This window comes from Alexandromys fortis, unplaced genomic scaffold, assembly GCF_014885135.2.
Source record: "Alexandromys fortis isolate MF-2015 unplaced genomic scaffold, M_Fortis_MF-2015_v1.1 scaffold_85, whole genome shotgun sequence".
Classification (NCBI taxonomy): Eukaryota; Metazoa; Chordata; class Mammalia; order Rodentia; family Cricetidae; genus Alexandromys; species Alexandromys fortis.
Window position 1 is genome coordinate 1,235,543 of NW_026067975.1, and position 17,715 is coordinate 1,253,257.

Below are 17,715 nucleotides of genomic sequence, written 5' to 3' on the forward strand. Positions count from 1 at the left end.
TGGCGTTTGGCGAAGAAGGTCTTATGCTGTATCACAGCATGGTGGGGAGCTAAGAGGGAAATGGGAGCATGTAAGAGGGGCCTATGTGTGAGAAAGATGAAAGTTGACCCAACTTATGATAACCCACAGTCCTGATGGCTGATTGAGTCCTGTGAGTCCTGATTTGTTCCTTCCAGCCTTAACCCAGTCTCTTAACAAAACCCTTAATCTTTTATGGAGGGTGTTGCCACAGTGACCTATTCACCTTGCACTAGGCACAGTTTAAAACAAGCTTTACTTGTCTGGCTTTAGTATCAAGGCCTCTGCTGGAGGACAGATGCCGGGGTGGCTTTGATATCCTCTGTGTCCCAGATACATCAGTGTCTGTCTCCAGCCTGAGATTCCAAATCCCTAGGTCATAGTAGCCAAGTTCACATAGACCTAGGACTGGGACTTGCCTTGTCTGCTGGCTAGGAGGCTTGAATGATGACACAGGATCCCCCACGTGCCATGAACTTCTTGAGCAAACCAGCTTTTTTTCCAGGCTGCAAGCCAGAAGCAAATGCTGACAGTATGTTGCTCCCTCTCAGCCTCTAAGGTGTTGGAACTTCAGCTCGCTAGCATCCAAACTGAGCATAAAACCTACAATGCAGAATCCCCAAGTACTCTGTGTGAGATGCATTAGTGGCATTCACATATGCCAGCCAGGCCTTGTGACAAAGACAGAACAGATACCCCTGGGCTTAGGAGAGCGTTGTTTCTCAGGTGAATCTACACACTCTGCATTCTGGAGGAAACATCCAAGTGGCATTTGGGCCATTGTGACTTTTAATGCTACTATTTTAGCTATAGAGTTTATGATCATTTTTAAAAGATTAAAAAAAATCGTAGAGTATAACCACAACAGAATTTTCCCACAATTGGGCAGGGGAGATGGTTCAGTAGTTAAAGATAGTGCTGTGCAAGTGTGAACTGGATTTTGATCTCCAGAACCTGTATACTGGGAAATGGTAGGGCCCAGGTTTGTACTGTAGTGTTCCTGTAGGGAGATGAAGGGTAGACATGGGAGAGTCCCTGAGAGCTTGCAAGCCAGAGAGCCTGGAGGACAGAGCAGCAAAACCTCAGAAGTGGTACAAAGCGAAAGTAACATGAGGTTGTCCTTTGATCGCCACAGGCACTGTGACACACCTGAGTCCTCATTCACACACACATATAACTACACAATCATAAACACAATTTCACAAAAATAAAAGAATATTAATGATAGCGGTAATAATAAAATACCCATAACCTAATAATGCAGTATTATCATCATTGTGAATTCTCCCTTTATTCAGCCATGTAAACCTTATGTTCTTTCTTGCTTCGTGGCATATGTATCTCCCATAACATAGAACCTCACCAGTTCCCTAACACTGCGTCACAAAGGAGTATGCAAATACATTCGGCAGTGTCCTGTAGGCCTGTGATTGGCAGGCACTAGCCCGGGTCTAGTTTTCTTTTTATGCACCAGTATGCATGACTATTGCTCTACAGTCTTCTCACTTTCACTCTCTCAGGAGTGCATGATGGCTTAGGCCAAAATCTAAAGGCTTTGAAACTTGAGTCACATGTTACCAAGGACCTCCCCACCCTTTTCTGGTGACTCAGTGCTGCCCCCTGCAGTGAAAAAACTGCATCACCCAGCAGTACAACTCCCCCCAGCATCACACGCATGAACACTGGGGTCTCCGTATAGACTGTGACTTGGGCCATATTTCCCAAAGATGTGAGAATTTGATTCTAACTTGAGAATACTGTCCGGTGAAATGTTAAGTCCCTTGTTCTTGGGCCACCTGGAGTCAAGGTTCTTTTGTGTAAAATTAACTTTTGAAGCTATGTGCAACTGATAGACGAATGAGATTTATATGACTAGGATGTGGCAAAATATACACTAAGTATCTTTCAAAAGGACTGAAGATGCATGCATGGAAAGTCATCCTCTCCAGTTGGAAATGCTATTTGGAAACATAAAAGTAAATATTCTCAAAGAACAGATGCTCCATCTTACACCAATAATGCATTTTTCCCAAGAAAAGAAAATTGCCTGGAAAATGTTCATGTTTATTGGGCATGAGAGAGAAGCATTTCTATAAATCCATGAGAAAGTACCCTGGTTGGCTGAGTTAATGATTTCCCCTTTGGGAGGAGTATCTTTCATCGGGGCTGCTCTGCACTGTCTGGATCTCTTTGACATCAAACCAATACTATTGGAGAAGTACGAAGGTGGAGGTGAATGATTCCGAGGGTGGGGGAGAGGAAATCTGAAGGTCCTATTTTCGAAATACTCTGAATACTCTATGGGTCCTTCAGTGTTAGTTGCTTGTTAACTGCCCTCCAATGGGCATGGAACCAGAGAGAAAGGAAGGAAAGAGCTGTTGGGCACTGAATGAGGTGGCGCCCACACTCACAAGAGTGCACACTATTGGAGAACTGGAACACTCGTCCTAGCATGAGGGATCTGTGCAGACCAGAATGGTTCCCTTGTCCAGCATATGGAAGGCCAGTGGCTGCTCTGACTGTGGTGCACATCTGAGCCGCTGTAGAACCTACCTAAGGTCTGTGCACAGATGTGTGGATCCTGGAATGGTAATAAACAAAATGAAAACAAAGCCACTTAAGAAGAATGGCATCATCTTCCATTCAGAAGTACTAGAATGAGGGAGGTTACAGTGAGCACAAAGTGAGGAAAGTTTGACCTGAGCAAGCAGACCAGGGGATTCCTGGAGGCACAGGAGATTTCCTAATGAGCTCGTGCACCCATTTCTGACATACTTAGTGAGAACTTACTATGTTCTGGAAATTGGCCCAAACTTTGAGATTTCAATGATAACAAAATAGATACAATCTATGCTCTTCTGGAATTTACGATTGAGGGTGGAGTCAACTGTCACAGGTAAACAGACAGTCCCCAGGAGAGATGGCTTAGCTGGTAAACTGCTTGTCGTGAAAGAACGAGGACCTAAGTTCAACCTCCAGACCCCATGTGAAAAACTACCCAGTAACTTCACTTACTGGAACTCACTTGTAATCCCAGAGCTGGGAAAGCTGAGACAGGTGGATTCCTGGGGCTCCCTAGCCAGCTAGCCTAACCCACCTGATAAAATCTATGCCAATGAGAGCCTCTGTCTAAAAATAAAAATAATCAAAAGACCAAAGTGGCAGTGTCTAAGGAATGATACTTGTGGTTGACCCCTGACTTCTCCATGCACATGCACCCACGTGAATACACAAGGACACTCACACACAATCACAAAGATAAATGAATAGAAAATCACATGGTAGACGGACAATGCAATCAAAGGGTAGAAGATGCTAAGAGGCCCAACCTGACTCAAGTCAGCATTTGCTTGTATTTTTTATTAACTGAATATCAGTTTATGAGACAAGAACACAGCAAGGTGGGGAGAAAACTCAAGGGAAGGACCCAAAAAGATTCCTTATCTGTCTCCTTTAAAGCTTGGAGTTTGGGGAGGCAAAGTCAGAAGGAGACAGGTTGTAGCCCATTTTCTTACCTCTAACCCATAGGAGAGCAGCTACAAGCTAAGTCAAAAGTAGCTGAGCCTACTCCATAGAATAAGACCTCCCACAGCATTCTAGCACTAAATAATCACACATATTCCACATCACTATCCTCTCTCTGGGTCCCTTGATAAGCTGTCTAACACCACTGTGCCAGTGTCCAGTCTACAGAGTTCCCTTAGCCCCTGTTCAATCACCAGGTGTGGATCTTCCTCAGATCTTCCTCTGTGGCCAAAGCTCATGACTGTGAGGGAAATTCTTGCTCAATATTGTCTAGACTTGGGATTTCCAAGTCTATTTATGCATTCAGAACATTTTAAAGACCAATTCAAATGACTTATTCCTCCTCCTCCCCATCAAGAAACCCTTTTCAACTACAATCTTCTGAGGCTGTTAAAAGAAGAATTTTAAAAGTTTTTTTTTTTGGGGGGGGGGGGCGATCCTAAAACCAGCCACCATCCTGTGCATTCTACAGTCAGAAATCTGAGAAGCACAATGATGAGACTTGTGCGGTGTGTATATTCTGGAGAGAAAACAAAGTCTGGGCTTGCTAGTCACAGAAAAAGAAATTGGAGCTTTTAGTTGGACAATGTTGTGTAGTGTAGGATAGAGGGGCAACGAGAAGTAAAGAAGTTACTATAGTAATTGGTCCAGGTGAGAAACGATGGCCATAAGGCTGGAGTGAAGACACGCTGGCCTTGAGAGCCACCTAAACCATAGTACAGGTTTAGTAGGCCCTAAAGGAGCCCTGGATGTACAGCATAAAATGTTGCGATGCTCTAAAGCTTGGGCTGAGGGCCTTGGAAGTAGGTTTTCGGAAATAATCTGGATAGGTACTATTTAAAGCCGACCTTCTCAAGATATCTTCAGGGAAGGGCTGTGGTTTCTCATGATCAGCCATGGACCAGCACATCATGAAACAGTAAGAGAAGCAAGTTTCTTAGAAACAGGAATGAATGGCAAAGATACAACCCAGTCTGTTGCTATTATGAGACTGAAAAACTATGAAATTTCTTTGTGGAAGTACTGTGGGTCTGGTCTTGGTAGACCTGTAGCAAGCAGGTGAGGGCCTGGGTCCAGGCACAGAGCAAGTGAGCAGCCTGTTCTGGAAGATGCCCTTTCCCCCACACTCCCCCACACAGGGTGAGGCAGACATGGGGACAGCCATCGCAGCACATCCTGCTCTAGTGGCACAAGTTCTTCAGGGTGACAGTGACAAGCCAGGAAAGGGGGCCTAGTAAAAGTCTGGCTTCTTGGCAGGAAGCTGCCTGAAGTTTCCCAGCACTACTGAAAGTAGCTAGAAGTATCTGCTGATGGGTGTGACATCTGCAGGTTAAGACAGAAGAGCCAGTAATCACGGTGTTGATCAGGGACAGGATGAAGTCCCCTCTGCTCCCTGGAAGCTGGAGAAAATATCAGAGCAAGACAAATTTTGAGCTACTTATTCTGCCTTTCATGGGGAATATATAAAGATACTAAATATGGTTGAGAATACAATGAGGTTTCTAACATTAAAGCAGTTTATAATAATTTTAGTACACGCTCTCACCCCTCCACACACACATACACACATGCACAGCATTGGGGGTGTCTAGAATCCCTTTCATGTTAAGGCCTGACAGCCTGTCATTTAGCAGCTGACTCAGAGTTAGAGGGATGTCAAACCATAAGGATAGTAATAGATTCCTGGCATTGGGCAGCAAAAATTGCAGTATACACATGTGTACACGCATGCACATATGTGAGCATGCATCCTGAGTAATACACATGACCACTTATTTTGCAGATAAGTTTTGAATGCTTACTCAATGTGTGACATACTGATCTGACTCTAGATTGGGGCGGGGACATAAACAAATAGGTAAATAACTGTTTCTCAGGAGTACGGGATGGGTGGGGGTGGTGAAGACTCTCCACCAAGGCCAACCTGAGAGACTTCCTTCCCAGAGTCACCTAGGAACTGAGAGCAGAAGGACAAGAACCAGAACCCCAGACAGAGGGACCAGCGAGAGCATGGCCTGAGGCTTAACCAAAGATCTCGGCACAAAGATCCGTTCCACCCCCCTTCTCTGCTTTGGTAGTTAATTATCTCTTTTAGTAGAAATTAAAAGGTAGTAAAAATGCCGTTGCTAAAATAAAATATAGCAAATGGCAAAGGGTCAGTCATAAAGTAAGAGAGGGGACTCCTTATGTTTGTAATTGAGCTCACAGAGTTTGTGTTGTGTTTCTTTCTAAATGGTTTCTGTGTGTAATTGTTTTTAATTGGAAAAGGGAAAGGCAAATAATTTAGCACTCAGACACCCAGAATGTATGTGCCTATGCATATCAGGCACAGGGCTAAGTGGTTGGCATTTATTATCTCATATAAACACCATAATTGACTCTGAACTAGGTGTTTGTGTGGATAAATTCACACAGAGAAGGAAATGACTTGCCCCCAGGAGTAAACAGCAAAGCTGAGATCACACCAGGGCTGGCTTCAAAACCCTCATCTTGGCAGCTATGCTCTGGTGCCTACCTCCGAGACAGTTATTTAGTGTTCCCATTCTACAGATGAAGAAACCAAGGCTTAGAAAGGTTACAGAATGTGACCAATGGAAGCTGGCAAAGAGGACCAATCATATCATTTGTGCAAATGGAAACCAAGGCCCTGTTGTTTCAAAATCATTAGGAATTTGAATCATCAAGAATGTAAAGAGAGTGACAGCTAGCCAATCAACCAAGCAGGGGCCCTTTTAAGCAGTAGCTCTCATTTCATGCCCTGCCAAACTCCAGACTCTTCAGTGACAATAACTCCTGCCTCCACAGAGGAGGACCCAGAACTGTGGCTGATGAGGTAGTAAAAGAAAATCAACTCAGAAAAGCAAGGAATGCTTTTTGAAGTCTAGTTTAGGGCTCAGATCAACCCAATGCAACAGCTGGCCTCTGACAGGCTGTAGGATTCCCAGGCAATCACACACCCTCTGGCCAGCCCAGCTTCCTCTAAGGCTTCTTCTTCTTCATGGGGCTCTTAGGACCCAACCCGAGAATAGAGCTCCTCACCTTTCCAGGGGGCTGGTTGCAAAGATAGCAGAGTCTGCCTTCAGATTCCTATGGATTCAGGAGAAGGTGCCAGCTTCCAGAAGCTAATATAAGTAGGTGTTATTCCATGAGCCATGCCAAGCTTCTAACTGGTACCATCTCAGTACGCAAAGGCTCCATGAGAACAGCTGCAATCTCTCCCCATTTTGCAGAAGAAACAGGGGCACAGAAAGGTCCTGTCGTCTGCCAGTGGTATGACACTCTGCAAGTTGACCGAATTGTGCTGGATGGAGGGTCCCACCCCTTTGTATATTTAGAAGGGACATGAAAATACCTCTTTATGTCTCCTCCTTGGTTCGAAAATGAAATCTAAATCTCTTCACAGCATTCACCTTCTGACTTTCACTTAACCCCTGAAGCCTACGTTTTCCTTACCCACTGTCCCAGTCTGGATGCACAAGATGGCCACATGCTTGGTACCATGGTGGCTTCTCCTGGTTGCAGAGCGAGACCCTTGGTGCCCAAATCCAAGTCACCAAGTTTCTTTTAGGGAAAACACTGAAAGATTTCTGTTCAGCCCTATCAGGGAGCTCCTTTCTTGCCTTCCCACTCCCCACTATTCCAATACTTAGCCGATTCCCAGTTTATGGGAATCTAGCATCTTCCCCAAGACCGGATGATCCTTCAGCTGCCAAGAACTGAGGCTGGGAGGCCAGGCATGCATCGCTAGTGAAAGTAAGGAGATTGTCTAGGCCAGCCTGTGCCTGTCCTTTTCATCCTTCTGTGACATTTCCAAAGGCCAGGTTGTAACAATGACCTGAGTTTCTTGGTAGAGAAGCCACAAAGCCCATGCTTCCTGGAAATCTCTGACTTGCTTCCTTTCAACTTGAGGCACTGAATGTGAAGTTTTTAGGTGGTTACTAGTCTCCCAGTAAGTAAATGTGTGAGCCCTAAATTTAGCAAGAATTTTAATAAAATCATCATGTTTCCAAATCCTTAATCCACAGAAAGGAGTTTAAATCCCAATGCCATGCCTCTCTTCTCATCTTCAAGAAAGCTGGCAGGGTAATTTAGGCCTCGTTATTAAAACAGCAGGAAGTCGACTTCTTTCTGTTCACTTAAGAAAAAAAATTGAATCAGTTTATAAACCAGCATCTAAGACCCTTTCCAGATCAACAAGAATTTTTTTTTAAAGGGAGGATGTTCAGAGACATTTGGGAAGCTTGTGACCCAGCAGTGAGGTCCTCATGGGAAGGTCCCTGGATGGGCCCTTGGGCTGCACTGCCTCTTTCAAGGCTCATAATCAGCCAAGGAGCAGATGGAATCATTTCAGATGAAGCAACAGAGGCTGTGAAATGACAGCGGCTTTGCTAAAGCCACGTGTCTGCATTTGGAGAAGCTGAGATTCAAGTCCAAATTTCTCTAGTCTTCTACATTAGAATGGTCCCAAGGTCTCATGAAGCCGCAGCTGAAAATTCATGTGACTTCCCCAGGGCCACACAAGTCTTTTGCAAAATCTCCCTCACTGAGCCTGGGGATTTGCCAGAAGTGAGAACCACGGCCATTTTCACAGACTCAGTTTTGATCATGGGTGTGCACGAAACCCAAGAATGGAGGGTTATCGCTGCTGCTTCCCTCATGTGTGTCTTATCAATCCAGAGACCGTGAATTTACCAACTGCCTCAAAGTCAAGCTGAAGCCAACCACACTCTTTGGTCCTTTTCCAATGACAGGATTGTCCCTTTAAGAAACCAGTGCAAATAGGTCTTAAAAAATGAATCTGCAAAAATTCCTGGTGAATTCTCAGGCTCAGCAGGGAACTTCTGCAAAAAGAGTTGTGTGGCCCTGGGCAAGTCACACCAATTTTCAGCTGTCTGCTTCCTCATTTGTGCAATTAAGGCAATAACATCCCCACGCTGGGTCCCAGGGAGGATTAAATAAAAGTGCCGATGTAGAAGTGCTTGGTGGATGAACTGACCGATAATCACTTCCTGGTGTATTATTTAATAAGTGGTAACTTAACAGTAATGTATCTTTCAAAAAATGCCCCTGTGTTTGATGGTGCAAAACCCTGTTTTCAATTCCCTCTCCCTAAACTCTGAGTAGTTGTTGCAAATCTACGGAAACCACTTAGCCTCTGGAAGTGCAGATGATTTCCTTGAAGTTCCATAGTAGGTGGTAGGGCTGGGGTTGATACCAGGAGGGCTAGACCGAGGGGCCTATTTTTAAACACTGTGCTCTCTCACCCGCCAGACAAAGAGGAGGACTAGACATGCCTTGTGGCAAAGGCCAGATGTGAAGACTTCCTTTTGTCTCTCTCAAGCCCTCCTCAGCCTCTTTTTGCAGGAGTTGGAGATGTTTGTGTAAGCTCCCTACTCTCTCACAGACGATGGCTTGGAAAGCATCATTGATTTCTTTTACTGAATAGTGGCAATTTTGCCTGTACCTCATAATCCTCAAAAACAAGCCTCGTGAGGTCCCCAAAGCAACTGGCAATGTGCTACATTTAAAGCTTTTTTGTACCTGGCTTCCATACTGGCCAGAAGAGGGTCCAGCCCTCCCAACCAAGGGGCTGTCCAGAGGCTGCTGGGCCAGCCTTCAACTGGCTTTATGTCACAATTTAGTTTCTGCTCTATTTGCTCTCTTGTTTTGTGATATCTGAGATGGGATTTCTCGTCCATTCTGATCTCTAAATTAGAAAGATGGCCTCAAAGCCGATGGGATAAATGGAGTGAGCTCTGTGAGCAAAGTCTGTGCAGGGGAGGACTTTTACACTTGAAGACCGTCAATTCATGCGGCTGGACTCACACCAAAGTCCCCTTCACAAAACCATTTGAAACTCACTAAGAGAATATTAGGGAGTGGGAGGGGAGAAAGCAGGCTGGTGATGGAAAAGTGTCTGTATTCTGTCAATCATGCTTTAAATAAACACTGATTGGCCATTAGCCAGGCAGGAAAACCAGACAGGAAGTAGAGGTGGGGAATTGAGAACAGGAGTATTCTGGGAAGAAGGAAGCCCATTCCTCCCCAGTCCTGTGCAGACCATGGAAGAAGCAAGATGTGACCTGCCCTGCTGAGAAAGGTACTGAGCCATGTGGCTAACATAGATAAGAATAGTGGGTTAATATAAGCTACAAGAGCTAATAAGAAACCTGAGCTAATGGGCCAATCAGTTTTATAACTTATGGAGATCTCTGTGTAATTTTCTCTGGGACTAAACTGCTGGGGGACCAGGTGGGAGAGAAACCCCAATGAGCCTGGCCCTCATGTTACAGCAGGCCGTCTCCTTGATGCTATATCCTATTTGGAGAGAAACAGATTCTCCATTGTCAGCTACGGACCAAATGCTTTCCCAAAAGCAGAAAAGCAAATGTATTCTGTGCTGCTGTGGCGAGGGATGGGTCTAAAGGACTGAAGACGGGACAGATGGGGCAGCAACAGGGAGTTGTGGATGGGCTTTGGGCTCTGGTTGGGGCTCAAGATGGGCTGCCACTGCAGCAGTGAGGTCTCCAGCCTTCGCAAGACCCTCCTGGCAAATATTTGCTGTGGACGGAGCTAGCTGTGGAGAATTTAAGAGTAACCATCACAACCCCGCCCTTAAGGAATTCTCAGTTGCTGAGGGCGACAAGCCACAGGTGGATAGTTTCCGTGCACTGTCTTTGGAGATTCTGAGTGCTTTTCTCTGGCAGCTGAAAGTATCTGGACCAGCGGCCTGCAACATGGTTCAGTCACCTCCCAAACTCGGAGCTAATACTTCAAGAGAATGTGACGAGCCCTGAAGAAACATGATGGAGGCATCTACCTAGATAAGACATCTCAGAAGGATGCATGGAGGGTGTGGCAGGAAGGAAGGGGATACCATGTAGAGGAAACAGCGTGATCTAACACAGCTGCAGAAATCTTTCTGTCTCTGGGACACATTACTAGCTAGTTGTGGATGGCTTCTTAGAATTCCATGATTCTCGGACAAAAGCTTCCCTTGCCTTTGTTCTATGGTTTGTTCTCCGGATGGACTTGGGACTTTAGACCCCAGTTGGGGTGCAGAGGTCTTTGTGGGTGTAATAAGATGGTTTTGTCTCAGCTCCTAGAGGCTGCGATTGGGTATATTTTCCCTTGTGGGTGATGTGGGAGTGTCATATCAATCTGTTGATTTCATTGGTTGAACATTAAACCAACTGCTTGGCCTCATAGCTTAGAACATAGATGGGAGGAGAAAACAGAATAGAATTCTGGGCAGAAGAGGAAGTGAGGTCAGACTCTGCCCTGCTTCCAGAGGGACCGGACAGCCGCCATGCTCTGCTCTCCCAGGCAGCTGCAACCCACGATAAACTAGGCTAGAATCTTCCCCGTAAGCGCACCTTGGGGTGCTTACACACATCATTAGAAATGGGCTAGTCCAGGTGCGAGAATTAGCCTGTAAGGGCTAGAGTTCATGGGCCAAGCAGTTAAATGAATACAGTTTGTGTGTTGTTATTTCGGGCATGAGCTAGCCAAGCGGCCGGGGTGTTGGGGACGCAGCCCCGCCGCCGCTCTTATTTCAACATGTGGGTTTAGATCTACTTCACCAGAACCTCCCATTGTCAGTTCCCTGGTGTTGACCCTCAGAACGGTGATGTGCAACTTCCACTCACGATGTGACTTAATAATCTCTGTCTAAGGCAGCCGATTCACGTGGGAGCCCTGAACTAAACCTGTGTTACATGGCTATCTAGAACATGTTAGGGCTCTGCTAGGAACAGGCATTCCTTACCCGGAACTGGGAAACCTCAGCCAGAAACCGATCATATGCAGGAATACATTGTAACACTTGACCCTCACCCCAGCTCTGTAAACTTGTATTAAAGTCGCTGCTGTGCTGATGAGGTGGAGCCTGCAGCTTGGAAACCTTTAGAACCTGCTCAGCAACTCCCAGTCAAACCAAGATCCTTGCTGCCACTACTCCAAGTAGAGCACATCAGGCCTTAGCATTCAGGCCTCAAGTTCATCTGCGGGCACTCGATCTAAAGATGCTTTGCCTCCCTTCCCCTGAAGGCGGCACAGCCTTGTTCATCACCTCCCTCTCCTTCACTCCTGACTCCTTCACTGTTGCATCCATGTGTGGCATGATGTGGCATGTAGAAACACCAAGCAAATGGCTCATCAGTAAAGGAAGCCACCTGGCTGGTCCCTAAAGCCAGCTTTCTTCGTGTATCATCTCTTTGATGGATGCCAGTGTCCCACTAGGGACTCACGTGCCTGGTGGCTGCACACCGACATAAAGCCCCACAAATACAGGTGGCATCAGACGTTTCATAGATTTCCATTTCTAGTTGGCAAAAGGACACCATCTAATGATGTTCTACAGGACCAGGACTTGGGACTTGTCACCTCATGGCACCCATGGTTTTCATCCTGCACTGACTCCACGCACCCTGCAGCTTTTGAGTACAGTGGAGAGCGGGGAGACGGCCTCTCAGAGGTACCCTTGCATTATGGAACTCTGACTACCGCCAGGGACCACGCGTTATCAGTCTCTGGAAGCTTGCTTTGTTCTGGATCCCTGGCTCTGGCTTTCGATTGCTGCTATTATGTGTCAATCAATTCCCCCTTGACCCCGCTCAGTGTTTATTCTCCGTGATTGCTCTGTTCTTCTGTGCTGCCGTTTTGATTGTGATTCTTGCTTCTCTTCAATGCTTTATCACCTCACAATTATTTTCCCACTGAAAAGCCGTGACGACAGAGCGATCACCCAGACTTGAGTCTCACAGTTCTGAATGTTTGAGATTCCCTCCACTCTCCCCTGTAACCTCGCGTAAGCCTTGGAGGACCGTGCTTCCTTTTGTTTGGAAATAAAACACATATGTTCCTAATAAACATCGAATGTGATAAAATGGCGAAGACCGGGAAAGACGCGGCTCTCTAAATGTCTCCAGTAAGTCAAATAAAAGGGAAAAGGAGAGAGCGCAGGCCTCAGCCCACCCACACCATCGGTCCCACTTTCCGTCCCTGGCAGACCCTCCTCCCACCATTGCACAGTGACACACAAGCTCTAAGTGCTCCCCATTCACTTCCACCAGCAAATGCCAGGCATCTTCAAGGTCAAGTGACTTAGTCTCCTTGCAATACTTGGATGAGATGTGCGCATGCTTTTCTTTCTGCCTTTTCCGTGCACCACTGATGGGTTTTAATTCTGTGCCTCATTCTGTTCTCCCCACAATACATCATGAACTGAGAAGCAGGTAGATGACCAAGGTGATACATATATGTATTCCGTATCGTCTTCTGTGGCTCCGAGCAGCTGGAAATAGCCTTCTGGTTCGCCTGCTGTTTCCTTAGGGCGGGGTGAGATCTTTAATGCGGCAAATGTAAAATTTCCATTATCCTCAGACTGTTGGCTAATCTATTTGTTGAAACAAATGATTTATTGGAACGAATTCGTCTTTTCAAAACAAGTGGCCTAGCAGGACTGACTGTAACTGATTTAATCTTCTTGTTTATTTCAGACTGGACCAAACGGATTGAGTACCAGCCTGGCTCGGGGAGTGTGCCCTTGTTCCCCAGCATCCACCTGGAGACGTGCGATGGCGCCGTGTCTTCTCTCCAGGTCACCGCCGAACTGCAGACTAATTACATCGGCAAGGGCTGCGACCGGGAGACCTACTCCGAGAAATCCCTTCAGAAATTATGCGGTAGGCTTTCCTTTGGAGAATTTGTTCAATTAATAGCTTTCCAGTGATACATGCAAATGAAGTTTATCTAATTAGAATGAGGAGGGGAAGGAAAACCCAGCCTTCCCCACCTGCATCAACCCTCCTGGAGGGATATTTGCTTAGGGCAGAAGGGTCAGAAAATTCAGCTTTTGGCCTCAAGCACAACTGATTCAGAGTCAGGTTGCCAGCCGTGTGGCTTTAGGCAAATAGCACGACAGAGCTTCCGGAAATTCTGCACTGGTGAGATGGGGATTAAACAGCAAAATCCAGTTAAGAGTTTCTGACACAACCAAGTGACACTCAAGGTCCTTCCGCCATGCCAGGTTCTCGAGAGCTTCTTACTCTCAAGACCATTATACAAAGAGGAGCCAGACACCTGCAAAAACACTTGGCTCATCTCCACCAAGCAGCTACATAATTTCCAAGGCCCGATGCAAATGGAATGATTAAGGGCTTTAATATAGGAACAGCAAAACACTCAGCCAAGTGTCTGCGGCTAAGCGGCTGCTCAGGGTGCAGGCCTGTGAGGCTGTGCCTGGCCGTCCGCAGCAGAGCAGCTTCAGGTAGGGTGGGGGTGGGTGCAGAAAGATAATCACGCATGTGTGGAGTGATTAATTAAAACCCGGAGACAGAAATTGGAGTTCAACCTGAAGCAAAACAGCCAGCCACTGGCTTTTACCTCTACCTCCGTCAGAAATGGCAATCCTGCCTCCAGGAATCTCAGAATGAGACTGTGAGTGGGAGCTGTCTCCTCCCATTTTATATTCCTTTCTAGGGCTGGGATTAAAGGTGTGCACCACTATTGCTCAGTTTCTATGGCAAACTAGCGTGACTTCTGGGATTAAAGGTGTGTGTCACCACTACCTGGTCTGTAAGGCTGACAGGTGGGATTGTTTCACTCTCTGACCTTCAGACGAGCTTTATTTATTAAAACACCAATAAAATATCACTACACACATGGAGGAGAAAGGGAGACAGGGAAGCAATTGTTAATGGAGAGGGAGAGTAGGCTTCTAGAAAGGAGGAAGGCCAGGAAGTATTGATAGGAAATTGGGCTGCTAAGAGGATGCCATGGGGGGTGGCTCAGACCAAGCCTGCCTTTACTGCACGCCCATGGTGTGCATCCCGTGATTCTCAGCCTATGATGCTTCACGTGGCTTTCACATGCGTACTGTAAGGAGAATATATTCACTCGGCTCTAAAGACGGAAACTTGGGGACTCAAAGTATGTCAACTGTCGAAGTAGACATAGATAGAAAGTATGAGAGATATGGTTTGAGAGCAGATCTATCTGAACGGCAGGGTCATTAGTCAAGCATTTACTGTGGCCAGCCTGGTCCCTAGAGCTGAACAGCCGCTCTCCGGCGAGTCTGTGAAGGAGAAACGAAATACCCGTGAGGTGGAGCCAGCCTACCGGGTCCGTAAACTGGTTGCTGCTGTGTCGATGGAGCTCTTCATCTCGCTTGGATACACAGCATGTCTGCTTCGTCCTCTGCAGGGACATCCAAGGACCCACTTGCAGCTCTCCAGTCTCACTGTGGGGAGCTGAGGCAAAGTCTCCTCCCACCGTGGGCTGCATTTGGCAGTAACTACACCTTTCCCAAAGGAAAGTGAGGCCGCTCTGCATACAGTTGAGTGTGCTGCCTCCGTGAGGGCCTCCACCACCATCGTTAGGAAATCTTTTTCACTCTTTATCCTTGCCCAAAGAATCAAGTGAATATTTTAGAACCAAGATAAGCCTGGTTAGTCAGCATATCCTGTTCATTATACCACCAGGCTTTTGGGGAAGGTCTGTGGGCAGGCTTGCCCCTCTGAAACATGCGGCAGGTTGGGGGAAACAGTGCTTTAAATAACTGTTTCAAAAGTGGGTATGTAGGCATTTGCGATGTTCACACAAGGCTTCCATCCTTCCCTTTCCTCCACTTAGTTCACAGAAGCCATGCAACCTGACATCTTACTTGGAAGGAATATCCCTTTGCATTCTCTGTGCACCTGGGGTGTCAGTGAACTTGACCCCACATGGCCACCATAGGTTACAGTCATTTCCCAAACTGCTCTGGGTTAGAAGGAAATGATGAATCGGCTTGTTAAAGATCGAGGGCCCAAGGGCACACGCTTGTGACTTGATTTTGAATGTTCCTGGGGAGAGGTGGGAGATAGAGAGGGTGCGGAGAGTGTTTTGAGGGGAAAAGGAGCAGAGCTAAGGCTAACACAGCTCGGGAGACAGTTTCTCCACGTGTGCTTCCTCTGACCTGAGAGCTGGTCTTTGGATGAGACAAGGCTGTTTCTCTTGAGCCACCTCCCCAGTAGCACTGCCTACCACTCTTATGGGATTCCCTGCCCAGTAACCATGGTAGCCAGGTGAGTCATGCCTCAGGTCAGAAGACTTAATTCTGATTGGCCTAGAGTAGAGTACAGCAAAACTGGACAGAAGCAGAGGGTAGAACATCAGAAGTCAGGCCCTCTGGGATCTAAGGAAAAGGTAGGAGTTGGGTCATGCCCCACACAGAGGCTGGATGGAACTGTCTGACTCTTGTGGGTAGCGTGGTTGCTGCTGACAGACATCTGTGTTTTCAGTAGATTGGGAGAAAGGCTGCTTGTTGGGTTCCCAGGTAGAGAACTCCTGACACTTTAAACCCCAGCCTTCATGTACTTTTCATCCTACAAATCTTTATTGGCTTTGGAGAGAAACAGGGAGAGCAATTAGGACGTTATTACCATAGTCTAAGCAACAGAACCAGAGGAGTGGCAGCAGAGATGAATTTAGGATAACTAAGAAGCAAAATCAGCAAGATTCTGATGAGTGGTTAGCTGTTGGAAGGAAGAGAGAAGAGATCTAAGGCACTAGCCTCAGTATCTAAGTGGGTGACAGGGGTCACACCCTAAGCCAGAAACCCTGGAGCAAGGGGACATTTATGGGACAGTGTGGCATTCACCTGTGGAACCCCACATTCCAGTCTCCTCTCAGTTCTCCTGACGCTCTGCCTCCCGCTTTGTCCCTTTCCCTTGTTTCTTCTCATTCCCAAGTCTTTGCTCTTCTCTCGCAAGCCCGTCCCTTCAGTCACCAGTCACCAGTTCCCTCACCCAGTACTAAGTTGCTTCTGTAGGAGCTGGGGCTCTGCAGCGTCCTCTGTGTTAGTGTGGTTGGACGGTGACCCAGCCAGGCTGGCTGCCCAAGGGGTGCAGTGAGTGAATCCCTATTCAGGGAAAGAGGGTGGTAGCTGATGCTTGCTGACGTCCAAAGGCACCTGATGTGGCAGCACTTGAGATGGACCTGTAGAAACACTGCATGGCAGGCATTTGCTTCTTTTTTTTTTTTTTTTTTTTTTTTTTTTTTTTTTTTTTTTTTTTTTTTTTTTTTTTTTTTTTTTTGGTTTTTCGAGACAGGATTTCTCTGTGGTTTTGGAGCCTGTCCTGGAACTAGCTCTTGTAGACCAGGCTGGTCTCAAGATCCGCCTGCCTCTGCCTCTTAAGTGCTGGGATTCAAGGCGTGTGCCACCACCGCCCGGCCAGGCATTTACTTCTTGAGATTTAGCCATGGGCGATGCTTCCATTCTGCCTTGGAACAGTAGAGTGCTGCTCCAGGAACCTCTGTCTCCTCCAGATTGTGGGCCAGATACAGACTAAGCTGATTCCCATCTTCCGGGCTCCACATGAAGCCAGGGTTCTTAGCAGAGGTGGTCAACTTTCCCAACTTCAGGAATTCAAATGAAGGTCCTGTCTCGGGACCAGTCTTTCCAGATGTGAAATGTCACAGCACTGCATTGAGGATGACATGCAAGAAGCAGCCCTCAGGGAAAGCTCTCAGCCAAATCAAATTTGGCATTAACAATGGCCCAAGCAAAGGTTCCCCGCTGTGACCCTATGTCACTATATATTATATGAAATACAAAAGTACTTTTTGGTGCATATGCCCTTTGTAACTCAGAGGCCAGGCTGTTCCTCGGAGGATCAAGGGCTCCTGGCAGCTGGCCGCCACTTCCTGAACACAATGCCAAAGGCGGCTGTTTTGTTTGTAAGTCGAGAGTTCCCAGGACAGGTCCTGTTAAAGGAAAGGCCACAGAGTATGAGCATGCTATTAAAATCCAGAGCTCCCAAAGCCGGTGCAGGGTGGGATAGCCCAACCCTATGTTCTCCAGATTCATCAGACATGGAATACTTCAATAAATGTTTTTGTTTTGTCTAAATGCTGTGTGACCCTTAAAGTAATATAGAACCATCTAGAACATAAACACCTAATAATTCTGTTTCCTAGGAAGGCAGACATGTTGAAAGGAACTGCAGAACAGCATTGAGGAAGGAAGAGAGTCCATGGTTTTCTGTGATAGGCTGCAGCTCAGCAGAGCTTGTCCACAGAATCACCATCAGAGGCTCTGATGCCCTCAGCGTTCCACACATCTAGGAAGCCATCATGGCTGGTGTTTCCTGGGTGAGAGTAGCAGCCCCTTTGTCTTTCCAAAGCTTT

General features: G+C 46.7%; 1 protein-coding gene across 2 annotated transcripts in view; it reads left to right on the forward strand.

The window, feature by feature from the left end:
* Window positions 1–17,715, forward strand: part of Clstn2 (calsyntenin 2) — a 554,741-nt gene that overhangs the window by 448,015 nt on the left and 89,011 nt on the right. For both annotated transcript variants that reach the window (XM_050157231.1, XM_050157230.1), the window contains exon 6: window positions 13,044–13,229. In XM_050157231.1, coding sequence (XP_050013188.1) covers window positions 13,044–13,229 — 186 coding nt within the window. The remainder of the gene's footprint in view (window positions 1–13,043; window positions 13,230–17,715) is intronic.